Below are 26,797 nucleotides of genomic sequence, written 5' to 3'. Positions count from 1 at the left end.
GAAATAGGGTTTGGTCCTCATTTGCCTGTACAAATGTATAGGCTTGTATAACTGGATATTTAATGTACAATACATTGTAATTGACATCTCATTACCTCTTACATATACATTACTACTTCTAACGTACTGTATATAACAATAACGGCTCGTATAAAATGACAAAATATCAAAAATAAAAACAAAAGTTTATTTAATAAAAAAATAAGTAGCAATGCGTAACAATATCACCAGTCTCTCAAGACCCGAGGTAATCAACAGACTGTGGTATACTCGTATGTACATAATACTATAGCTTCACACAATACTAGTGGTTGTGGCGGGGCCGTCACTTCACGAACTTCAACCCCAGCGCTTGCGTCATGAAGCACAGGATGTCTGTGTGCTCATCGATCTGGAACACATTTTTGGCTTTTATTGCATCTATTAAAAAGTAGCGATAACTTGTATAACGTGCATTATTAGAATGACAGCAGGACAGATATAGTACATCGTCTAATGCGAAAGAGACAAGAGATATGTCTCTCTAATAATGCTACGTTAAATAGGGTATTGCTACTGAGAGGAAAGAGACAGCAACACATATGTTTTGAATATATAATGTTTGCTTTTGATTTAATCTTTGTATCTGCTCTGTTTGCGTGTTCAATAAAGAGCTTTGTTCATTTATTCTTGACAAAAAAACAATTCTAAATAAATGGATAATTTAGGAAGTGTATATTTTACAAAATGTGTAAGATTCAGTACTGTGATGTGACTTCTTCTGGGGACATCATCCTGCCTGGCAGGCGCTTAGGGTATTTAATAAATTAATCTCAGCTTCGAGACTGCCATCAAGGTCATGTCAATGTGACAGTTCTTATATAAAAACAGGGACTTGAGCATGATTTTGAGGGCAGTCTCAGCTGAGGTTAGTTACCTACACCTGAGGTTGGTTACCTAAAAAAAAATGTAAACGACACCACAGTGGTACGGTTTCGTGGCGTCGTTGACAATCCATGGACGTATGTAACTTACAATCTTAGCGGTGGGCTTCCCTCCGCCGTGGCCGGCCTTGGTGTCGATGCGCGCCAGCAGCGGCCGGCACTGCGGGGAGCCGCGCACGGCGTGCTGTATGGCCGCGATGAACTTGAGCGAGTGTAGCGGCACCACGCGGTCGTCGTGGTCCGCTGTCAGGACTAGCGTCGCCGGGTACTGTGGCCGTTCTGAAACATACATTTGTTGAGGTTTACAGCGAAAAGTCCCAAAGCACGCGCAGAGGGAGTCTTCGAAGGTTTTTTGTGGATCATAAAGTTGCAATAATGTTATGTGCTGTGTTGCTGTTAAAGTACATTTGTTTTCTGTGCAGTTTCACAATATTACATTCCAAAAAGTATTTCACGTCGTCGAAAGGAGAGAGTAGAGGGAAAGTGACCGATCGCCCATATGGATTAATCGGTATACAAAAATGGTCAAATATGCGAATTGTATATATAATGCACTGGTATGTGTATTGTATGGTCCAAGAGTAGACTCTTTAATCGCTTACATGTCCAGGATAATAAGCAGTCGATCGCATTCTACGTTTTTTCTTTACGGTTTTTGAGGTTAACAAAGAAGCAAAAGGCAGGTAGTAAATATACGTACTATCATCTGGCGCATGAATGTTGTGCAGCGGCGAATACTTGAGCAGGTTGTCGAACTGCGTCTTGTTGTCCGAGCTGCCGTAGTCGGAGACCCACGCGTGCCCGATCGTGAACTTCTGGAACCTCAGCATGTCGAGCACACTGCAAGGAGCACCTTACGTTATTAGTTGGAGGTAAAAGAAGGAAAATGTAGAAATTAGAAAGAAGTACTTTAATCAAGAATACTTATTCCCCCCCCCATTGAGGGGAGGCCTGTGCCCAGCAGTGGGACGTATATAGGCTGTTTATGTTATGTTGTTACGTACATACAGGGTGTTAGTGACACCGTAACGAATACTGACGGGGATGGCTCAGGCCATGATTCCGAGTTGATTTCAAGTGGAATTTTCCGTCGCAAAAGTTGTCAATCATCCGTCCCTTTCCTTTTCGGCGAATAAAAAAATGACGGGTATAACTTAAAATTAGGTGTCTGCAGGAACTCGAATCGTTCTGCACGGCAGCGCGCTGTTGCGGTCGAACGGCTTGGTTAATAAACGAAGCCACTAATAGCCCACCGTTGGAGGTTGCACCGGGGTTGGTGAAGCCAGTCATCGACCCCCACAGTCCGCACAAGAAGGTCGGTACACTCACCCGACCTGCACGATGGCAGCGCCGTAGAGGTCCGGCCGCTGGTTGATGCACGCGGCCACTAACAACCCGCCGTTGGACCCGCCCTGGATGGTTATCAGCGACGGCTGCGTATATTTCTCGTGGATCAAATACTCGGCGGCCGCCTGGAAATCGTCGAACACGTTCTGTTTGTTGAGTAGTCGGCCCGCGTTGTGCCACCGTTCGCCGTATTCGCTGTAATATGGAATTACACAAATACTTCAATTTGAGAATAATTTGTTTGGGGTGAGTAAGTAAGTAAAATCTTTATTTCCTCTACAAAAAAGTTTAGGATGGATCAAAAAAAAGTTAGATTATAAAAAAAGTTTGCACGGTACTTTTTGCAAGATGCTCAAGCAAACAAATAAATAAACAACTGGAAAAGCAATACGGGAAAGAATCGTAGCAATAGTCACCTCTACAGTCTGGAAGGGACTTCTGTAGGCTCTGCACGGTAACCGCGCCGCGCGCGGTGCGAATTATATCGAGGCCTTCGACCAATAGCCGTTTGATATCTATCTAAGTAGATAGTATTCGTATCGTTTATTGGTTGTAGTGCTCAATATAATTCGCGACGCGCGCGGCACGGTTGTCATGCAGACCCGGCTGGAAATAATCCTTCTCACTTTTTAAGTAAATGCCGAATGTTAATTTTGGACACACACAAGGATATTGATTTATACCACTTGGGGAGACTTCCTCTCAGATTGACTGTACATAGAAAAATAATTTCGAATTTTCCCCCTTACCCTCCGCCACGAATGTTGGGTATGGCGACTATGCCGTTGAAGTGCTGCATGAAGACGAGCCGCGTCACGCTGAAGCTCGGCTGCAGGTTGATGTTGAAGCCGCCATAGCCGTATATCAACGTCGGGTTGTTGCCGTCTTGGGGCAGGTTCTGAAACGTTGACGATAATATTCTTCTCTTCTTCTATCGTGTGAGTTTTGAGGTTGAGAACCTCATCAAACCTGGTGTCAGGGTTATTATTTGACGATAATATTACTCGTATAGTCGGGTGATAATAATACTAAGGTAGTAGTATTGAATTAACTACGGAATGCTTTTAGTTTGTATTCGTGCTCGGATGATAGATAATTGGGTCGTGTACTAGGTTCAAGATAAATTATTAAATTCTGATTACTAAATAAAGACACATCTAAAAGTAACGAAAAACGTTTTCTTTTTTCAATTTTACTCATTTTTGAATTTTAAACAAGAAAAACGTAATAATAAGTCCGACAATTTATCACGTTTTTCTATGACGTCACAAAGTGCTTTTTCAAACAAATTCTATAGTAATTTCGTGTTTTGACGTTTAGTAAAAAGTAACTGATTTGACTAGTTGGAAACTAGCCTATTGATATCACGTGGTTTGTGCTCGCCCTTGATTAAACAGCTGACGAGGAGTGGACGTACTATATCTCTCCTGAGATCTCTACCTACTACAACCGTGATGCAGTGTTATGTGTATCTTGTAACGCTACTGCTAGTCACATGGAGCATACTCCACGCTGCTTTATTGCGGGTTAGTGGAGGTACGGTCACGAGCATTAATCTTTCGAACGCCGGAACGCGGATCTCGACCAGACACAATGTAAAATCTATTGTGTCTGGTATCTCGGCATTATGAGAGGTTAATATGTATACACTTTGGTACCATGTCACATTAATTTTTCTGACAAATTGAACTGTAGGTATCATTAAATGTCAAACATGTTAGTGCGACAGAGTCCTAAAGTGGGTACATTATATTGCTCATGATTATACTAGCTATAATCCAATCGTCAGTTTCCTTGCTGATCACTTCTCAACGTGATGTCTAATGTCGAATATCTTTAGATAAGTGCTGTTAGTTAGTTATGTTAGTGGGCTCTGTTTTCCGCATTTAGACTCTAAGATGGCCCATTATGCGTTTAGGTAAGTGCTTGATAACTTGTTAGTAATTCGTGATATTTTATAGACGCTATAAAAAAGAACTTGCTGGGAGTTGAAGACGCACGTAATACCTATAATGAAATCCTCATTTAGCAATGTTGTTGAAAACATGGTGTCTCACCTTTTTAGAAACAATGAACATAGGAACTTTAGTGCCGTCTTTGCTGGAATAGAATATTTGTTTAGCCTCGTACTGCGACGCGTCGAATCCTTTCACCTTCACTTCTCTGAAGACCTGCAACACACGGTATAGTCACAAAAATAAAATTCATCATCACCTCCCTAGCGTTATCCCGTTGTCACCTAGAAGATTTCACAGGTCCGGTTTTTTAGACTGCTTATCTGATCTTCCAATCGGCGAGAGGAAACAACCCAGTACAGGTTAAGTCTCATGCCGCCGAAACGCATTTCTCGGGAATGTAAGCTTACTCACGATGTTTTTCCTATTAAAATTCATATTAACATAAAAATAATCAGTTTCTGTACGTTCCATCTCATCAGTCTGAGGGACAAACGAAGCCTAATGCACTAATGCTCCAGACTGGTAAAACGGGGAGGATGAAAAATACCAGATACTTTAGAGACTTATAAGATAAATAGAAAAGTAAAAAGGAATAGTGGTGTAATGGTGAACACGCTCGTCTCGGCTTGACAAGAGCTGTGGGTTCAAATCGCGTCCAAGTTAGACTTTATCGTTCTCTTTTTAAGAGAGATACAGTGTGTTAGTAACATCGTAACGAATACGGAGGTAGATGATTCAGACCATGAATCTGAGTTAATATCAAGTGCAATTTTCCGTCCCACAAAAATCCAACAACATTACATCAACTCAGAATCATGGTCTGAATAATCCCTCAAAGTTTTCGTTACGATGTCACTAACACCCTATATGCAGACATTTGCGGCATTAGTCCTATAATCTATTTTGATGAGGTTGTATTCTACACTAATTACTACTAGCAGTTACAGAATATTCAACTTTAATACTCATCAAAATATTATAAACATCTTCAACAACTTGCATTATTGGCAATTGCAATTCCCTGGAAAGAGATATAGCAATTACAATATTATAATTCTGCAATTTAACATTTGTCTATGCTATAAGAGAAACATTTCTTGATAATAAGCTTCCTCTCTCCTTCGACATCTTAACTATGATAATTTTCATTTTAGTCCTGTTTCATAACTAACTCCAGCCAAGTACTTAATGCCAAAATCGGTATTCTTAGAGGCCCCTCAACTTTATCTCGAGTTTTCTCCACTAGAGGTATGACGTCACTATTTTCGTATTACTTTGTTGGCAGTACATGGTCGACTCCAGTGAGTAAAGTCCTCAAGTCTAGTAAATGTCAACTTATAAATAAAATACCAAAATGCTCAGTGGAGGAAGAGGCGAGTTACCAGTTAACATCTTAGAATATGTGCGTTAGTCACGGCAAAAAAACTTATAGTTCTCATAATGCATACCGTGGGTGCGTAGGGCTGCTTCTTGAAGTCGACGTGGTAGATGATGCCGGGGGAGAGGAACGACATGAAGTGGTAGAAGATCTCCGTGTGCTCGCGCTTGCCGGAGAACCCTACTACTGAGCCCACGTCCAGCGGGAACGTCTGGATCAGGTCGCCAGTCTTGGCGCTGTGCAGTTGTAGTACGCTCTGTGGATTTATTATATTAAAGGTCACCAAAAGAGCTAACTACAAGTCTCTTACTGTAGACAATTATAAAATAACATAATAATTGGTGCTGATTCTAGTACACACCATCTATTTTTATTTTAAGCTATACTTAAGTTAAGTTTGACACGGAATGGGTTCTAGATTAAGTAATTTTAAATTATATTTATTTATTCAAACAATTAAAAACAAAACAAACACATCTTATAAATAAAACACCTCCTCCAATGCGTCACACCGAGGCAAGGTGCCCAACAGACTGGCAGCATTACCCCTCTGAATCGCCAGGCTAATTCTCTGACAGAAATAACTACCAGAATTTTAAATTAGGTTGACTTTTTTGAAATATTTAACTACAATTTAATATTATCTGCAATAAAGCTCTACCTGTCATTTTCTTATTCGCCGAAAAGGAACCAAGACATATGTGTATATGACATATGTAATTATAACCATGAAATAGATTTATTACTGTAGACAACATAGTAATAGGTGCTGATTCCAGTACACACACACAGTCTAATTTTATTTTAAGTTATACCTGTCATTTTCTTATTCACCGTAAAGGAACCAAGACATAATATACACATGTAAATATAACCATGAAATAGATTTCTTTAGGTTCGCGGTGGCTAACTATACATTTAGATTTAAATCTCATCACATACCTTTACGTCTCTGACGTAATGGATGACCAGTTTGTCCTTGTCTACAGCTGACGCCCAGTCCAACACATCTTTTTCATGTTCCTGTAAATAACACATTTTTTATAATATCAGTAAAATTGCAAGACCGTCCAGATATTCCTATGCATCGATAATCAAAGTCTTATCACATGATAATTTGAAAATTATTTATTCTATTTTAACTTTTCGATCATACAAGATGTGTCCCAAACCATCACATCACATACACAATACAAAGTAAATAAATCTCAACTGCGCGGATCGTGCGGGGTGAGGGGGACAATTCCTCAGCCTGTCGTAATTATTTACTTTTAAAAGGCATACCAACATCATCAGGCCTTTACATCTTGATCAGATGATTTATACAGCGTCAGTAAAATCAAAGTAATTAATTTATTTCACGCCTTTTCTCTCCCCCCCACCCCCTTCTCTTGCGTCTTTCACCAGTTAAGGCGCGGTACAGGGGTCAGACCACCCTTGCTTACTATTTCTAGATTTTTAAACACCACTTACAGGTATGAGTGTCTTCCAGTTCTCCTCGGCGGGGTTGGCGAGGTCGATCAGTATCAGCCGGTAGTTGGGAGCGTCCTTGTTCGTGCGGAATATGCACACCGACCCGTCGTTTGTTACGTACTGGAATTACATAAACATATACGCTGTTATTATATTACATTTTCATTATATATAACATAAGAACAGTAACGAAAACTTGTATCAAAAAGGTTGGGAGCTGTTTCTTTTTGACATTTTGAGTCTAAATGTGAACACGTACGTCGACGCGCCCGCAATATGCCTAACCTAACCTAACCTAAACATCCCTCTTACTGGGCACAGGTCCTCCTTCAATCAACCGGAGGTGTTGAGTATTCTACCACGGGGCACTACTGACAGTTGGTGGGAGATAATTTACTTTATTTTATTAAAATATACAATGAACAGAACAAACACCTGAAATTAAGGGGCATTTATAGAAATTATAAAAATGAATGGACATGGTGACAACAGCCTCCGTGGTCTAGTGGTTAGAGCGTTAGGCTCACGATCTGGAGGTCCGGGTTCGATTCCCGATGGGGACATTGTCGAAATCACTTTGTGAGGTGTCCTTTGTTTGGTAAGGACTTCAGGCTTGAATCACCTGATTGTCCGAAAAAGTAAGATGATTCCGTGCTTTGGAGGGCACGTTAAGCCGTTGGTCCCGGCTATTAGCCGTAAAAACACCACCAACCCGCATTGGAGTAGCGTGGTGGAGTATGCTCCATACCCCCTCCGGTTGATTGAGGGGACGCCTGTGCCCAGCAGTGGGACGTATATAGGCAATTTATGTATGAATGGACATGGATGGAAAGAGAAAAGATAAGTATATAATAAGATATTCAATGATAGTCACTTCATAGTCAGCCTCGAACTTGTGCACGATCTGCGTGAGCGGCAGCTTGCCGGCGATGTCGGGCTGCTTGCTGAGGTCGGCGAAGAACAGCAGGTTGTCGCGGCAGTCCTTCACCGGGCACACGATCAGGTACTTGCCGCAGTCGGTCACCTCCGCGCCGCTGGAGACAAGAATACCCGTTACATTAATGTATATATTATACATTATACCGCCCGCGAATCAACGTGACAACGTCGGGTAGCATACTAGGGTTTAGATGTCCAGTTGATTTGAACGGGTTATACTTTATAGTCGGACGCGAACGCTGTACCGCGCCTAGGTGGTAAATAGGGAAGAGTCACGGGAAATCCCGGTTTTCAAATCCCGGGATTTGGGTAGTAAAGTCCGGGAATCCGTGTATAAATATTCAAGAACCGGTAAATCCCGGTAATACCCGGGGTTTTTTGGGTACTCAAGTGGCAATATATGTCCGGAGGGAGGGCACGACTTTAGAGAGACAAAGATATGATAAAGTGGAATGCCCCGTATACGTAACTGAGCTAACAGGCGCGGCATAGCGCGAGCGTTTCGGAGTCGTACACTAGTTAATTATATACCTATTTAGTAATTATACACGCAAACTAAAACTCAACCTATGAGTTTGTTCAAAGCTTTTCGAAAGACTACTACACTGGCCTGCAAAACTGAGAACTACACTTTTTTTCTACAATACAGTAGACTAACGTTTTGTAGGTAATTTTGCATACGAGTATTTTTAACTCCGGTTTGGTATTTATTAGTATTTGGTGGTAAATTTCGGTAAACAGGTCTCGTTAGTGGGGCTAATTTGGACCAATTCCCGTACAACTTTGGTCAATCTCCTTTGAAAGCGTAGTACTTATTTTTGCAGGCCAGTGTACGTCTAAGCTAGGTAGTACAACTATCTACCAATATTTGAATTAAACCTACGATCGTAAATCTTGAGACCGCATTCGAGTATTGACATCGCTGTTGGTAACGAAACAACGTGTTAGTAACAAAAACATAAATACAGACTGGCAAAAAAAAAATAGAAAACAGATCTAATTCTTACCGAAAAAAAAAAATGTTATCTTATTGAAATATAATCAATAATTGTACTGAACTGGTCGTTCTGTTTAATAATTCTCAATTATTAGTTAATGATAAAATGTATATATATCAAACTATATTTTAATATAGTATTCCTTGTATAATTTTTCACTAACATTGACTTTCCCAGCACTTACTATAAAGGTAAGTTTGCAGTAACAAATCATAAGCGTCTTACAAGGGCGCCATAGAAAAACCTCACCTCATTTAAGGTGAGTTCCTACAAAAACGGAGAGACGAGCAAAAATAAAAAAAAAAAACATGCGGAAACGACCAATCACAGCGAGCGACAGAGAAGGAGAAGTCAAGATTGGTCTTCCTGCGCATCTACACCCGTTTCCTCTCCTCTCTGGTGAAAAACTTTGGTGAAAACCCAACCTCAGTCAACTTGAGTCATTTTCAAGGACAGTACGCCTAAAGCCGTGGTCCCGACCCCAAGCGTATTTTTTTATTTATACATTTAATGAAAGGTCAATGACCCTTAGTTAGTGTACATTAACGTGTTAAGACTCAATATATGCTACAAAGCTTCAATACTACACTTTGCATTATCTACTAGTGTCCCCGACTTACATTCTCCAGAGCGGTTCTTCAGGGAACTCCACGACGATCACGTCTTCGGATTGAGGCGTGTCCAGCCGGTGGAAGCACAGCTTCTGGTCGCGGTTCACCTCCGTCTCGGAGCCGTCCGTTTTGCCTGTCTGCTCGGGGTAGCGCTGGAAAGGGGAACCGATATCTTTTACATGAATTGTTTAATTATATATAAAAAAATATACATCAAAAAAAGTTATTACTGGCCCCGATTCCCGCAGTCCCCTCCGAATTTTATTTTAAGTTATACCTGTATTTTTAATCCACCGAAAAGCAAAGGGGCGAATGATTGACAGCTGTTAATTTTATGAATAATAACACGGGCAAATCAAATAGGCATCTCGCTGATTTTGACCACTTTTGACCTGGATTGAGACTGGCTTGTCTAATGCGAGGTTGTACCCTATTTAGGACGCAAACACAATGTGTTTATTATTAAGTTATATTTAAATACTCATGAATAAGTAATTATACAGGGTGTTAGTGACATCGTAACGAATACTGAGGGGAATGATTCAGACTATGAAAATTTCAGTTTTTTTTTTTTATTTCTTTTTACCTTTGATGGGTTTGCTCTTGGCCCCAGACTTGCCCAGACTTGTATACTCTAATATATACTTTACATATACATATTTAATTCTACATATACTTCTTTATTTATACTTTTTTAATTTTCTTTTTTTTTCTGATTGTCCGAAAGTAAGACGATGCGTGCTTCGGAAGGCACGTTAAGCCGTTGGTCTCGGTTACTACTTACTGATGTAACTAAGTAGTCGTTAAATGAGGCATGTCAGGGGCCTTTGGCGGCTCAACCGTAACCCTGACACCAGGGTTGATGAAGTTGGTACTCCACTTCACAACCCACGCAATAGAAGAGAAGAATTTTCTTTCCAAATGGCGGTTAAGTGGTCACTGTGGTATTTTTATTATGATTATCGGCGTGGGTTGAAAATCAGTGTTGCCCTCTGGGTAAATTTTCACTGAACCCTGGCCTTTTTTGGTGAGCTGCGGCACCCATGTACCTTTATGTTTTCCAACTAAATATTAATGTGTGTATATTTTAATGTTGCAAATGTATGTGTGTCGTAGGTTTTACCTAAATAAAGTTTTTATCATTATTATTTCACGCGACGATGTACGGAAGTAAATAAGTTATGTGCAAGAAGGTACTCTAACGAAATACCCTCATTCTAAGACTGACTGCGTGACCCGCGTTACGTCACGATTCTAATAATATTAGCATCGTAGATAAGACCTCTAGTAAATAGTACAAGGAAGACCACATATTTTACGTACTTAATACAACTTATCTAGGCGGACACTAGCTATTGCTAGCTATAACATTATTATTCAATATACCCGTATTATTATTATGATAATAAGAAAATGTTGCAGTGTAACTATTGGTAGCAAGAGTGGTATATTCTCCGTCTTATTACAAACGAAGATTAAGGATTATATATTAAAGTATGGCGCAGACTATATTTTAAAACTGTTATTATGTTTAATCTTCGTGTTGAAATAAAGCGGTATATAATCTATTTAGCTTCGCCTCTAAGCATGTATAAAATTCTACAGCTATTTAAGGTTTGAAAGATCTAAGAGATCTTAGTTTTTCACTAAAATAAGTAAAAAATATTCGAAGAGTAAATCAACGTTCTTTGATTGTATAAAGTGTACGTCAAAAACAAACTTTTAACACTCAAGTACCTTTTTTTTAACGTTGGGAAATGCGTTACGCGTACCACGCCGCCCAGGGGGACGGCGTGGTTATGTGGGACTCCCCGGGTATCGCCACCCGGTATACCCACTAAACACCAACGGTGTTCCTGCCTGCACCATTTGACGGGACGCGGGGGCGCGCGAGCATTCGTCCGCGAACAACACTCAAGTACCTAAGCGTTCTTGAGTGTTGACCTGTTGTCATAGCTAAACGACCACTGTGAGAAGAATATGTTAAAGAACATTAAGTAAACAGGATAAAGTTTTGTTTTCCTTATTTTTTGGATGTTGAAAGTACTTAATGAACCGCGCGTGATATAAAAATACACTAGCTTTTGCCCGCGGTTTCGCTCGAGTTAAATTCGGGGTTATACGGTTCCCCTTTCCTAAAGTACCAATTTTTAGCTTCCTACCTTGAAAAAAGCAAAATAGTCCCATATAAAATCTTACCCCCTCTTTGAAGGAGTTCAGTGCAGATTTAAAAAAGAAAAATGATGCACAAATATTTTGTTAGTTATAAATAGTCCGTATGCGAATTTTTAGCTTTCTACCTTGAAAATTGCGAAATGCTCAATAACAACTTTCACCCCCATTTTAGAGAAGTGTGGGATCAGAAAGAGACAAAAAGTATCCTATGCAACTCTCCATCCCTTCAACTATCTCCACTTAAAAATCGTCGCTCCGTTTTACCGTGAGAGACGGACAAACAAACAAGCAGACACACACGTACACTTTCGCATTTATAACATTAGTATGGATATACAGTCGTGATAGCAATGTCAAGTGTTCTTTTTATGATGACATTTATTTTACAGTAAACGAACTATAATTGCATTAAAAAGAGGTATTGCAAGTGTTAAATTTTGATTAGACTAAGAGTAACAACGCGTAGAATTTTGAAATTAAATTACTTACAGAGTAAAATAATCCTTTGTTATCTTTCGTCCACGACATAGACGCGAATTTGACTTTTTCTAACACCTCTGGATAATCTTGACCTGAAATTAACAACAACAAAACTATTTATATATTATTTATTTTATTTTGTAACGATCATGTTACCATTATCATATCCCGACCTGCGACTGTTTCGGGCGAGACTCGAGAAATGATTAGCTGTCTCCGTCCTAACTGTCTCTAGCAGACGAGTACACGTCCTTCCTGTAGCCACGCCGACCAAATGAATAACCCAGTGAGAAGCGAGCCTTTACGAGAAGTGCTCTGACAGTGTATTGGTGTTCACCGTCCTAACTGTCTTTAGTAGGTAAGTACTCCGTCCTGCCTGTAGCATAATCCTTCAAGTGTATCGTGCTCCAGTCGAAGCCGATAGCAGAGAGGCTAAAAGCAAAGTTGGCGCCATCCTCAGTGAAGCTAGTGCGAGTCAGTTCTATGTCGCCGCCCAGTGTCCGACAGTGTGTTGGTTTGTGTCCTACCTGTCTTTAGAAGGCAAATACATCGTCCTACCTGTAGCAACATCCTTCAAGTGTATCGTACTCCAGTCGGAGCCGCTAGCGGAGAGCCCATAAGCGAAGGTGGCGCCATCTTCTGTGAAGCGACTGCCTGCGAGTGCTATGGTCCCGTCCTCTGACAGTGTGTTGGGGTCAAGGAAGACTCGGGGCTCGCCGTCCAAACTGTCTTGTACGTATAGAACACTGTGGAAGGAATGGTTGAGTTATTTTTTGTATCAGTAGAAAGGAAGAAATTAGTAGAGATTATTACTAATAGTTTTTAAGTGACATTTTACCGCTTTCGCGACTAAAAACGCGGTGCCTATGCATCGTGTATTGTATATTATCGCGGTAGCGTTGCATCATGGGAAGGCATAAATCAAGTTTCCATGCGATAACTCATGTCTTGTGCTTGTGACAGCAACATAAAATGTTCCATTTACACAATATCTTGAAAATATGTCATCGATTGGAGCACATTTTCTTTTTTAAACATATTTATTTTACAGGTAAATCCGCACCAGAGGAAACCGATTGTTACCGCTAATCAGATTCAGTAAATGTCTCACTGGAAACGCTGCAATTTTAAATTGCTTGCAACGTTGGTTACGTCGACCTGTTATTTAGCTATCCTGACTTTTCGATGACTCATGGGCTAACGGATCATTTGCGCTCTCTTGATTACAAATTGCGCTCACAAGAAATACAACAGTAGACGATAAAAAATAATACCATGTATGGAACGGTAACTCTCCGCCCAATTCGCATGAAACGCCTTGGGGTCTTTTAGGGGACAGCGTGCGGATTGTCTGTCTCATTTCGACTTGCGTGTTATGCGGCATGCGGCAAGAATATTTTTATTTTAATTTTTTTTCTTACTGTACATACACGCCTAACTGCCCTCTCTAAGTTTAAATGTACCTCTTTTCTGTAGGGCTTGCATGCGCAACGTGATAAAATTTTATCACGGTAATGTCATCGATACTGACGATATTTTTATCGATTGGTGCTAACATGTCGTTCTGTCAAATTACGAATAAAGTCACGTGCCACGCATGTTAGGGAATGAAACAAACTTATCGATTTTGACAAACATTCAATTTCGACAAATCATTTTTGTAAATATAAATTACTGTAATTAAATAAAATTATAATTTAATGCAATCTAGTACATACATGTATATCATTATAAAATTATTACAAACACTTTTGACAAACTTTATTGAATCGATCGATAATTTTATCAGGTTGCGCATGTCAGCCCAGCTGGTGTTCTGGAAGAGATTTCTACTAAAAAATTTACTGAGCGTTCGTCTGTTTTGAGTGAAATCTATTTGTCTTTATATTCTCTCCTATGAACAGTAATACACACATACATACATAAAATAACGCCCATTTCCCGTTGGGTTAGGCAGAAACCATGGAATTCTACTTACTACGATCCTGACACACCACTTTCGCTTCTTTCACACTCATCATAGACTAAACCTAATTTATACTAATTAATATCTAAAACTTACTTCTGATTTTGCAGCCCAGTGTTCTTGAAGAAGAAGTAACGGTTCCCTCTTCTAAACGGGCACGAGTACTTGGGGTAGTTCCAGAGCTCCGTGAGTCGGTCGTGGACCTCCTTCTTGACCGGACAAGCGTTGAGGTACGGTCGGGTGATGTTGTTCTCTGCTTCTATGAAACTCTTCGTCTCGCTGGAGTCTGGGTCTTCTAACCAGCGATAGGGGTCTTTTATCTGTGGAGGGAGTTGGATATGTTACTAACTGATATGATACTACACACTGGACACTCCTTACAAAGGTCTCATTCTTACCGCTTAAAGCATAAGTCCGAGAGAGACAGTCCACGCGCGAGAATACCCCTTATTCCTTAGCGTTTTACGGGCATTAAAACGTAAAGTAATCGGATGCGGTCGGCGCCCGATACGAATTGTTACAAGGCAGAGTTACCGTTCTATGCGTAGTCATCACTCCCTAGCATTATCCCGTTCTCACAGGGTCTGCTTACCTAACCTGAAGATTTGACACGTCCGGTATTTTACAGAAGCGACTGCCTGTCTGACCTTCCAACCCGCGAAGGGAAAACCAGCCCAATACAGGTTAGGTCACATACCTCCGAAAATGCATTTCTCGGGAATGTGGGTTTACTCACGATGTTTGTTATTTTATGTTTTCCATCACTGCTGAGCACGTGATAATCATTTATTATATCCAAACATGAATTCGAAAACAAATTCGACAATCATTGGTTTAGGCCTGTGCTGGATTCGAACCTGCGTCCTCAAAGTGAGAGGCAAGCATTCTACCAACTAGGCTACCACGGGTCTTATACGTAGAATTGTTCTTTATTCTATGACTATAATTAACTATGTCCTTTATAAATGTATTGCATTTTTATTTAATGACTTATATTATTTATATTGCATATATTACGCGCGTGGCATTGTGCTCTATAATATAATTATAATAATGCATTGAGAGAATCGTCTTTATCACAGGCTTTCAAATTGGTAATTTCAGACGTACATTATAATAATAGTCTCTGCTTAACCAAGCGGGAAATAGGCGTGGTTTACGTATACTATATGTGAAGAAAACTAGCGCGAACAAAATCAATACCTTCCAAGCGCTTGGCGTTTATGTTTCTTTATTGCATGTAAGGAATGCAATTATTTATGAAATCATTTCGCAAAACGCAATAAAACAAGTAAGTAGGTAATGTTAGTTGCGCGTGTTATATGTAACATAACTTGTAAGTGTAATTCTTCATTTGCCATAAATTGTTGGAATGCAATGTGATCATTTACAATTAAATTAACATGAGTAATGTAAGGACACGTCAAGCTAATTGTACACATGTGCGATATTAATTGAAAAACATTATATTTTTATGAGTAGTACCGCGTTGCCAGAAGTCCCGACTTTGGCGGGACGTCTCGATTTTTAAATCAAAATTTTATGTCCCGCGCGGGACAGGCTCAGTCCCGCTTTTCGGGAATAACTCGACCGTGCGTGCAACGTACTGAGAAAGCGCGGGCGGATGGCACAGACAAGTGTAGACTGGAAATTTTGATTTTGATTTCAGTTTTTTTTTATTCGGAAGACGAATAAGACTCAACTATTTAATGATAGGGTAAATCTGATTAAAATATCATATTTTTCTTAAAATACATTTTCTATGGATATTTTTGCTATCTATTGTCACATAAACGTAATTTGAATTCAAATTAAATATTTTTTTTTTTTAATATATAGGTTTTTTTTTTCTATGTCCCACTTTCGAATCCCGCTTTTTTCACTCGGAAAAGTTCCAAAATCCCGACTTGGCAAAAAAAAATCTGGCAACCCTGGAGTAGTATAAAGTATATCTAGTGTGTGGCTATATCTTTTTTTTATTTCAATTTAATTCTAATACAACTGGTAGAGCGTAAAGGCACAAAAACCTACATGTTTGCAAAACATGTTTTTACGTAGGTTTTTCATCAGCATTTGTGATACAAGGTCCAAGAGACATTGGCCCGACGTCGTGCTCTGAATAGTAATCAATGTTAAATACTATTAGAATAATAAAGAGGTCCTAGTGATGAGCCGCCCCGGCAATGTCTCTGTTGTAAAAACTCTTTAATAGTAAGGACACTGGCTGCATTTTTTTCTAATTGTTTTTTTTTCTGTATTCTGATGCTATCTGCCTAAAGGCTATGTAATAAAGCTCTTTTTACCCGACTTCGGCGAAACAAAAAAGGAGGGTTATCTGTTTGACCGCCATGTATGTATGTATGTGTGGATGTTTAGAAGATAGCCGTGGTCGTCAATCTGTCCTAAAAGTTGGCTTATCACGGCTTACGACCATAGCTATCTTCTAAACATCACTATACGGAAGAATCTCAGAGAAATATACCTATTTTTTTGTTTCATACTTTTTAGAGCGTGATTTTTCCGTGGTGGTGGTGGTGGGTCGTATCAACAGTGGCTGCAAGTTGTCTTTGATTACTTGTGGCTCTGCCCACCCCACTAGGGATTACGGGCGTGAGTTTATGTATGTATGTATGTTTTCCGTGGTCAGGTTTCAGTTTTTAAACTTTTATTTTCATTATATAACTGTTGCGCATTTTTACTGCACGGAAATGTGGCACATCACTGGTCCTGCCCGTATTTAAGTCCTATGTAACAAGGGACGGTATCGTGTCTATATCGAGGCTTGTATGAAACAGCGCCCACAACAAGCATATCTTTGACCAATCGCCGTACGACGTTTATCCACGTAGATAGCATCCGCGTCTATTGGTCGAAGCCCTCGATATAATTCGCGCGCGGAACCCATGCCGCCTGTGCATAACCATATTAAAAAAAATATATGCCCGGAATGAACGAAACTCTGTAAAGTGTTTGTTTTCAAACAATTTCATAACAGTTGTTCGTTTTCATAGCACATTGGACTGGTAACTTGAGTAAATGAGCGGATTCGGTGCATTTACTAGTTTTGTCAATTACATGGTAATTAAACATTATAAAGTTCGAATCTCAGCACGAGCCTAAAACCAAAGATATGGGGCGTTAAAAGGCCAAGTAAGTGCGCAATGTAAACAAATGTCAAAAAGCAATATTGCTTTTTTAGATGAATTGCTTCGATGTAGCATATTTAACCAAAAAGTAAAGGTGTTAAATCGTCTATCTTTTTCGGAAAATTCTATGATTTCAGTCTGGAATGACCTGGCCGAACTAGGGACAGTATTACAGCGTGGTTTTGAGGAATCCGTGAGGCCGTTACTCTTGAAACAGTTTCACCGCGTAGGCTTTGTTAAACTTAGATATTTGCAGACGGGATACAGCCCTATTCTTTATTACACTAGGGAGAAAAAATGAAAAGAGCATGTGTGAAGATTTTTATGAGAGTGGAATATCCGTCGATTCTGCGTACTGCACTGTGAAAGGGATTCGATTTGTTCTCCTATTTTTGTTTGTCATATTGAGTTTGGCCTATTTTTTTTCATAATAGTGTTTTGCCATACTATGTCATTAAGTATAAATATAGTTTACCCTATTGTTATAAGGCATATTGTTTATTCGTCTAATTGATATTAGGCATAAAGATCAGAAGGCATAATGTAACAGTAGGACAGGGTGCGGCGGCCAGATGTTTATCTTACACACGAAGAGTATACTGAATGATGACCAACAGCATGAAATAGTGTCAGAAAATATAAAAAGTCACAATCATGAACCAAATGCAGCCAGGAAAAAAGTAAGTTTCAAAAATGTTCAAAGTTGTGCCGAAACTTTCATTATTCAGAGTATAGTTTTTATGCTTATAATAATTATGCTTATAGTTATTCTGCATGACATTTAGGAATTATTATTATTGAGTTAAAATTTGAATTATGTTATTGAATTATTTAAGTTTGAGTTATTTGAGTTTATTTAAGTTCATATTATTGTTGATTTCTCAAGTTTAGTTTGTTATATGCAAGAAAATTTTAAATTCGTATGCCAATTCTTGGCTGAATGTGCTGAGACCGATGACAACACTGTAATATCTTGTAACACGCAACATTCACGAATAAATATGTTTGTATTTGTATTTAGTAGTTATGGTTTTCAAAATTATGCTTAAAAAGTATGACAATTTAATACTACTTATGCGTAACTAATAGGTAATAGGAAAATTTTATGAGTAAAAACAGAACCACTGGGGAATACCCGTGATGATCTTATGAGAAAAGACCATGATATTGCATGCTACCAGCTTCACAGCTTCAAAAAGAAAGCGTAAATAGTGTAACGCTGTAATCGGACTCACCTCTATCCCATGGTAGTTGTCGACGACGCTTTCATCCCGCCTCGCCTCAGGGTACGCGAAGCTCGAGCTCATGGTCTCCAGCGCGGAAGAAGCCGCGCGCGCGCACTGCAACACGACACACACTGTCACACATTGTAAACACAACCGCCCGCGCATGACTGCTACACCGGACATCACCGCCGACTGGCGCGCACGCAACTCACTACTGACTTATATCACTTTAAACTACGCAAGCTTTTGATCGACTATCGACCGATATCGCCGCTATTCGTTCTACTACGTTGATACTATTGACAGTTAGCATTTCCCCGCTTTGAAGTTAGTTCTTGTCAGGTTTTGTTTTTTTATCTACCAGATTTGCCGGAGCAGTAGACAAGAAACAAAGAGCTTTTATAGCGAGTCCTTTGAAAAAGATTGTATATAGGTGAGTTACAATCAATCTGCCGCCACGAATAATATTGTGAGCGCGTTGGATACGGTTCACGGTGAATGTGATTTAACTAAATCAGTGAAAGTACTAAACAAGTCTGTTACGATCACTTTCGAGCCCGTTGAAGGGAAACGAGTCAGCTATTCATCTCAAGCAAACGTGTGCGGGTGCAGATTGTGCGATATTTTATTAGGCATTCTATTTATGTATAGAATTAGTACCTAATGTATTCGAAGAGGTTAGCAAAGGATCCGCGGACGACAGCAAGATTTTTTTTCGACGTGACTTATTGTAGATTTGCCTTGGCCGGACAAAACGAGAGCAAGTGCGTACCCATGATTCTGGCTCTATGGCGGCGATTCGGATACCGGAGGGTTTTATTGGGAGAGCCCGACATAAATATACCTCCCGTTGCTCCCGCGGTAGGTATTTCCCGACGTAAAAAAGGACCGGGATGCCTCGGCATTAGGGTTTGTTTTCCGTGATGCGGATTTAACACAGTTTATTTACAAGGACTTTTTATACTTTTTAAAATTGGCTGTTTATTTTCGTACGTAAATCGAGCGGAAATATTATGGTGAATACTGTTTTACCCAGCCATCTTCTTCTATCGTGTGGGTTGTGAGGTGGAGTACCCCCAACCCTGGTGTCAGGGTTACTATTGAGCCGCCAAAGGCCCCTGACATGGCTCATGTAACGACTACTTAACGTGCCTTTCGAAGCACGGATCATCTTACGGACAATCAGACCCAGCCATCATAGAATTTATATTTCTGAGAACTCCTTACGTTCGCTAGAATGGGAAACACAAGTGGAACAATATAGTGTAATGAAACAGATTAAATTTACACGTGAGGTCGCGAGTCACATTACTAGACCCTCAAGAGTTGTGACGACAATTACCAATTAAGTGGCTCCAACTACCCATGTACCCATATATTACCCAGACATGCTTACATGCCATGTTTACCAGTGATCGGATATTCCGCCGCTTATTTCCCTGCTAGCTTTTGCCCGTGACTTCGCTCGCGTTAATTTCGGGGTGACACGGTTCCCCTTTCTTTCCCCTTGAAAACTGCGAAGTCCCATATAAAATACCACCCCCTCTTGGAAGGGTAACTATCGAGCCGCCAGAGGCCCCTGACATGACTCTTGTAACGACTACTAACTTACATACCTTCCGAGGCACGGATTATCTTACTTTCGGACAATCAGGTTATCAGTCTGTAATGTCCTGAACAAACTAGGGATCACAAAGTGATTTTCATGTGTCCCCACCGAGATTCTAACCACACCCCTTATACCCTTTATACCAGGGTTGCTGATGTTCGTAATCCACCTCAAACGATAAAAAAAGGCAATGCTTTATTTGTTTATCGGGTTTTCTTACGTCAAATCGATTTACTCATATTATACACGCAGCCGCTGCGTTGGGGTACCTACTACGTAGCTGAATATGATAAGCGTATCAAAGACGAATTGGTTACGGGCGAGAATTACAGTATACTGTTGCATATCGATACGTAATGTTCGACATTACTATAATTATATCGACATTCAATACTATCATCTATTTATACTATCTCACAATCAACAATGAGACTTTCCAGGCTACGTTCCCCAAAATAATATAGATGGCGCTGCCGATATTAAACTTGATAATTACCTATTCCCTCACGTTCTAGGCGTCCATGTATTACTAAGATACTGGAGATACCTAGGACCAATACCAATTTTGGCTTTCACTCATTTTCCGTACGTGCAGCCATGCTCTGGAATAGGCTGCCGAGGGTAGTTCAGGAGAGTTCCTCTTACCTAATTTTTAAGAAGAGAGTCAAAGAGCACTTTTTATCCATAGAGTATTCGTAGTCTAAGTATATTGTTATATATAATAGGTATGTATGTAGGTATAGTATATTTTATATGTGTATATATTTATAGAGGCTTAGGCATATGTTTGTGTATATATATATTTTTAAACGGTTTTATATGTAGATATAATTATTATAATGTATTTAATATATTGCACCTCTTTTTATTCTTCCGCAGTTACTCTAATACTACCTCTGGGTTGGCTGGAAGAGATCTCTCTTAGAGATAAGTCCACCCTTGTAAACGTCCATTTCTTGTTTGTGATGTAACTAGTTGTTAAGTGCAATAAAGTATACATATATTTTATTATTATTCGAGTACATAATTATAAAAAAAAAAAACAATGTAATGGCAGAAACATATATAAAAATAGTCGTTGCTTTACATTATACATATGTATAGAATTATGTTGCTACCTATATTTCTTCTCTTTATTTTGATCACAATAATAATGGGTGGAAGATGTAATTGTACCTGGCTGTAATAGAAAGGGTTCTAGCCGAAAACAAAGATAAAAGATGCATATGTCTGTTATCCATGTAACTAGAAGGTTAACCCTTTCACGGACAGAGACCATGGATCATTGATGGTTCATAGGTAGTATGAGAGTATGACAAATTGGAATCGGAACGTCATTAGACGTTCTGTTCTTTAAAGTGTTAAACGAAGGAAAATCTTTACAGCGCCATCTATATTGTTTTTGAGAAACGTAACTTGGAAAGTCCCTCAATGTCATAGCGTAACTAGATAGCCTATCTGTTGCAGCTACATTGCTATCTATACTGGAAATATTCTATAATTACTAACTACTCTTTAACATTAAAATTATTCTAATTACTACTTGGTCTACAATAAGTATAGGTATGAAACAAAAAATAGGAATACACCTTAACTAGAACTGGGTCTTCAATCATTTTCGGAAGGGTTTCGTAGTTTAAACCACTAATCTGTAGTAAAACAAATAAAAAAAAATGTAACTTACAGATAAGCGTTCACATAGGACAAATTAATAAATAAGGAAAACAAAAAACACATGAATTCATAAATAATACACAATCTGGACCTCTTCAAGTCGAGAGTGAATAGGGTAGTTTCCAACTAGTCACGCAACACAACGCGAAATTACTATGGAATTTGTGAGAAAAAGCAACCTGTGACGTCATAAAAAAACCGTGACAAAATGACGCACTTATTATTTATTTTTTTTTATTGAAATTCATAAATAAGTTACCTATATAGATGTTATGTTAGTGGGCTCTGTTTTCCGCATTTAGACTCTAAGATGGCTCATTATGCGTGTAATTGTTGACTACGTAAGCCAACCTATCTCCTTCCAGAAGCTCAGAAGCCTCCTGGGGTTTTCACAGGCTTCGCGGAGCGACCCCATTCCTTTGAGGATTTTACCTATATAGAAAAACGTGACGAAGTTACGTATGTTTCTGATTATGCGACAAATTGTATTATTATAAAAAAATGTGATGTGTATTACATTTATAGACAAAAGAAAATGTTTTTGTCACCTTTAGATCTGTCTTTATTTAGTAATCAGAATCATTACAATACAATACAAATACACTTTATTGCACCAAAAAAGAAATAAGAAAAAAAAGAAATAATCATTATTTATCTTTGACCTAGGAAACTACCCAATAGTCACTTTCTAGGTAAGCCTGTTCAATCCTCAGCTACATTGTCACTTGCCAAATTCTTGCCAATTGCCCATAAAAAATTATAACAGTTACAAGTCACACCTACACAAATACACAATGCGAATTAAAAGTAATATGTGATGTCTTGAGTGTAGCAATGTAAATAAAACCTTTTCTTATCATGCTGTCTAGATATGAATTATTTACTCTAATTGAATTATTGCTTGCAATATACTATCACTTGATGCACCTAGTGATAATGTTTTGTATATAAGTATGACTTATATAAATACATATAAAATTATATATAAAACTTAAATAATATGTTATTTACAAGTCACCAAATGCTTAGTGTGCAAAAACGAATATTTTCGAAAATCAAGAGGAGGCCTTTGCCCAGTAGTGGGATAGAATAGGCTTGAAAAGAAACAAACGGTTTTGTACAGGGGCGTAGCTACCGCCGTATCAATTATGTGGGGCGCCCTGGCCACGTGGACCACCAACATGCAACAAAAATTAATAAAAATTTTCATTTTTTTTATAAATGACAAATGGTGTAAGGGTAACTAACACAACATTCTTTAATAGGTATAGTATTTGAAATATTTGTAAAATTTTTGATAAAATGACAGATAATTATGATGATTTTATGTATCATTTTTTTTGTGAGATTCTTTACCTTCCTAAGGGCCCCCAAATATTTTCTTATTTATATGGGGCCTTGCCAAGGCACACTACGCTTCTGATTTTGTACCTAATATAATGATAATCTACTATAGTCAAACACAAACTGGGTGTCATTGGATGTCACCCATAGTGCACCTTTAGTATAAATTGTCCGAATTGTCTGTGTGTTTGTTAACATTAAAATTGAGTGTTGACAGTAAAATTGAGACTTGCACTAAACAAGCCATTCAATACTCATACATAACATCTTGGAGCAACCAATAAACCTACATCAAAGCAATTGGGTGCTAATGAACTATTGTCCACCTTTCAATAGGGGGCAATATTGATTGGCAGCATATAAATTACCCATTGTACTTACAATAGGCATCTATTAAATCCTACAGAAGGTTGTATGGAATTGTTCCCTCTTATTTTATAAGAGAAACAGTACTTATTACTTAGAATTCCAAAGCCTGTAAAAGTATGAGGAGGAGGAAGGAAAGTATTTCTTTTAAAAATGACCTTAAGTTTGATTTAAGGAAATCTGGACAGACAGAATCAGCCATACCATGTTGTATTGACATTTGTTTTTAAAAATGAATTTAACATGCTGTAAACCACAACATTCTTTTCTCTTCTCTCTATCTTCAGAGTAGAAGACATTTTAAGGTAGAACACCATTTAGAACTACACCAAGATTACTGACCACATAGTTACAAGTATTACACCTAATTTATATTTCTTACCATCACACACGAGACAAGACAGATCTACAATAGTCTTGTCTATGTCTCCAATGGTCTTATACGTACTTCATACAACTGTCCATTCTTATTCTTGAAAGTTGACCCATGATAAGGGTTAATGAGGGAGTTAATAATAAGCCTGAAGTTCGGGTTAGCAGCACCCAGGAAAATCTGTCGATTATTATCTGTTTTAGTTGACAAATCAGTGCGAGTTTATGTTTGTAACATTCTCAACTAAAGTTAGATAATAGTGTAGAATGTATGATAACATGTATGAACTCAAGTGGTGATAAACTTGTAATGGCATTCCTGATTTTATGAACGAATATAAACTAATAAACGATGAATTTACAAACCAATAGAACAGTAGGTCTGTTCATGTTTAAATGGTTTTAATACTATTCGTGCCGAAACAATCACAAATATGAGGAATATATCCCCCAGTTTTCTTTTTTGTTATTGCAGGAATATGCCAGCCATTATTATTAGAATTACTTAGGTTGTTGCTCTTGTAAGTGGGGCACTACCATCTATGCTTTACTAAAAAAGGAAACGATGACAGACAAACTAACTAGATGAGCCTAGCAGACCTTGATATCAGTGCTATGAGCTACTGAGTAGCAAACGTTCCTTCAGGTAATCTATAAAGCTAGATCAAAAGGACGCGCCTTTACGATAGACAAACTCGCAATTACTCGCCTGCATGGTACACTTGCGTGACCCACTTCCTGAGCTCAGGATAAATCACCAGATTCATTCAAATTGCCCCGCAAATTGGTGTCACATATTGAACAACCTAACCAACAATACATATCACAAGACACTCACCAAATTGTTTTTAAAACCGGTGATAACTGACGTAGTATTCACACGAGTGAATATATTCCTTGGTTTCGTTGTATAAACTGATAAATTTAGAGAAATCCGGTAATGATTAGCAAAAAATCGACGCACCGCCATGCAATTTGACATATTGGTCGTTGTTGCCACGTATTGGATCACAATAAATAATGGTAGATTTTGTCTGTGATGTTATGCTGGTTGTTTTATATCTCGCGGATATCTATTTATTATCTTAAGTTTTATTTATTTATATGACATCCATTACATCGTTACTCGTATTACATTACTAATTATTTCATTACAAAGTTTAATTTGCTATTACAACGGTAACACTAAAATACTCTAGCTTTATGGCGCTACGATTTCGAAAAAAGTTCTAGCAGGTTCATCATATCCATCTTAGGACTTCGTATCAACAGTGGCTGCAAGTTGTCTTTGATTACTTGTGGCTCTGCCCACCCCATTTGGGATTACGGGCGTGAGTTTATGTATGTATGTATGTATGTTCTAGCATCCAAACGATTTGGTTTGGAAACTGCGTTCTTTTGAAATAAACTCACGGACTTGATCCCCGTTATGCGTTTATCATGCAGCGTTTTGTTATTTGGTGATGTTGCCCACTATCAGTCTTGAAATTGACTATCTGATCATGACTCAATCTGCTGCTGACGCACTCAGGCTCGATTCTTCGTGGTCAGGCTTTATAACAACTAGGAATTTGAAAATATATTAGATTTGGCTTATGTATGATGCAATACATAATTATTGGATTGAGCATACTTGTTACGAAATGAAACTAAAATGCTTTATCAATATTTTTTATTTAGGATTACCACGAGCGTTCTACTCGCAACGTAACGCCGTCCGTCTTAAGGCACTATCAAGAAACGGACGCGCCGGACAATAAAAATAAGTTAATTATACAACAATGCAGTAATTATACCATGAACACTACAAAAATATAATCCTTTACAGGTACTCTCAATACTGTTTTCAGTTATAGAATCGACATGTTACAAATAAGTAATAAATACAATTAAACAGCCAAAAGTTGATCTATTTTCTAGGAGAAAGGCGTGATTTTCCAATTATACAAAACAACATGGCTTTCGAAAGTAACTTGTCTTACATATGATTGATAAACAATCTTGACTGATTACCTTAACCAAATATAACACAGATATGTTTTTACTAATTTATGGTAGAAACATCGAGGACTCTTCTTGTATTTGCATACATCATGTCATCACACTACAATTATCTACAATAGCTCCTCTCCATGAAGTTACAGGTTTACGAAAACGACTTTTTTTCTACCACGTACAAAATGATATTTACAATGTAGACAGCAAGAGCCCGACTATAAATTACTATTTGGTTCTTTTCAGGGACCTATTCTATATTAATTTGCATTGGCTGTGAGAAAATACTAGTAAAGTATTGTCTTAATACTGATTTGATTATTTAGTCATAAGATTAAAGTAGGATATTGCTCCTGGAGATGGCATAATAGGGTGCCATAGCTGTTTGTGTTTCCTTATGTTTAGGCATAAGAAGATTCCTCCGTATTCGCGTTGGCATAGATAGAAATGTTAGACAATGTTAGGAGGTTTTGGGCGCCCTCAAATTTGTCGCTTTCGTGCTGTTGCCCGTGTTGTTTTGAAACGTATGCCGAAGACGCTACTCAAAGTGCCAAATTTCAAGGCGCTCGCTTCTAAAGCAAGTGGTCTTATAATAAATGACGTCTGTGTATGAATAGCACATTTTATAAATAAAAGACACTACCATAACCTTTTATCGAAATATTGACATACAGAGAATGTTATTGATACTATAAATAAATATTTGTTATTATAATAAACATCTTATAAAGGGGAGATTCGATATACGAAAGGTGTTATTTTTAACTTATATTTAAGCCTGTAGAACATATTTTACGATTTTTAAGGATGCAATCAT

The 26,797-nt window shown here is 38.5% G+C and overlaps 1 protein-coding gene across 2 annotated transcripts; it reads right to left on the bottom strand.

Moving 5' to 3' along the window:
* Positions 1-173: 173 nt before the first annotated feature.
* On the bottom strand, positions 174-24,976 carry LOC126371912 (prolyl endopeptidase). 2 transcript variants are annotated; one of them, XM_050017363.1, is made up of 16 exons: positions 24,824-24,976; positions 18,630-18,734; positions 14,345-14,568; positions 12,841-13,028; positions 12,292-12,374; positions 9,637-9,779; positions 7,954-8,113; positions 7,080-7,199; positions 6,549-6,629; positions 5,677-5,862; positions 4,328-4,441; positions 3,020-3,168; positions 2,253-2,465; positions 1,624-1,763; positions 1,015-1,202; positions 174-391 (listed from the first exon to the last, which is right to left on the bottom strand). In XM_050017363.1, the coding sequence occupies exons 1-16, from the start codon at positions 24,965-24,967 to the stop codon at positions 326-328; spliced, it is 2,304 nt and encodes a 767-aa protein (XP_049873320.1). In that variant the 5' UTR covers positions 24,968-24,976; the 3' UTR covers positions 174-325. The 2 variants fall into 2 exon arrangements, with proteins under 2 accessions (XP_049873320.1, XP_049873327.1); XM_050017370.1 differs by lacking the exon at positions 24,824-24,976 and adding an exon at positions 21,819-21,860.
* Between the last annotated feature and the right edge of the window lie 1,821 nt (positions 24,977-26,797).

This window comes from Pectinophora gossypiella, chromosome 2, assembly GCF_024362695.1.
Source record: "Pectinophora gossypiella chromosome 2, ilPecGoss1.1, whole genome shotgun sequence".
Classification (NCBI taxonomy): domain Eukaryota; kingdom Metazoa; phylum Arthropoda; class Insecta; order Lepidoptera; family Gelechiidae; genus Pectinophora; species Pectinophora gossypiella.
The sequence above is the reverse complement of the archived record's forward strand: the minus strand, read 5'-3'. Positions and strand labels throughout refer to the sequence as shown.

What these genes read in the sequence shown, in the direction of transcription:
- LOC126371912 (XM_050017363.1), bottom strand. Translation starts at nt 24,967, where the DNA reads ATGTCAAATTGCATGGCGGTGCGTCGATTTTTTGCTAATCATTACCGG. An exon ending in TGTTCATTGTTTCTAAAAAG is followed by an intron (nt 3,169 to 4,327) that starts GTGAGACACCAT and finishes TCAACGTTTCAG; the next exon opens with AACCTGCCCCAAGACGGCAA. An exon ending in CCCAACATTCGTGGCGGAGG is followed by an intron (nt 2,466 to 3,019) that starts GTAAGGGGGAAA and finishes TCCATATTACAG; the next exon opens with CGAATACGGCGAACGGTGGC.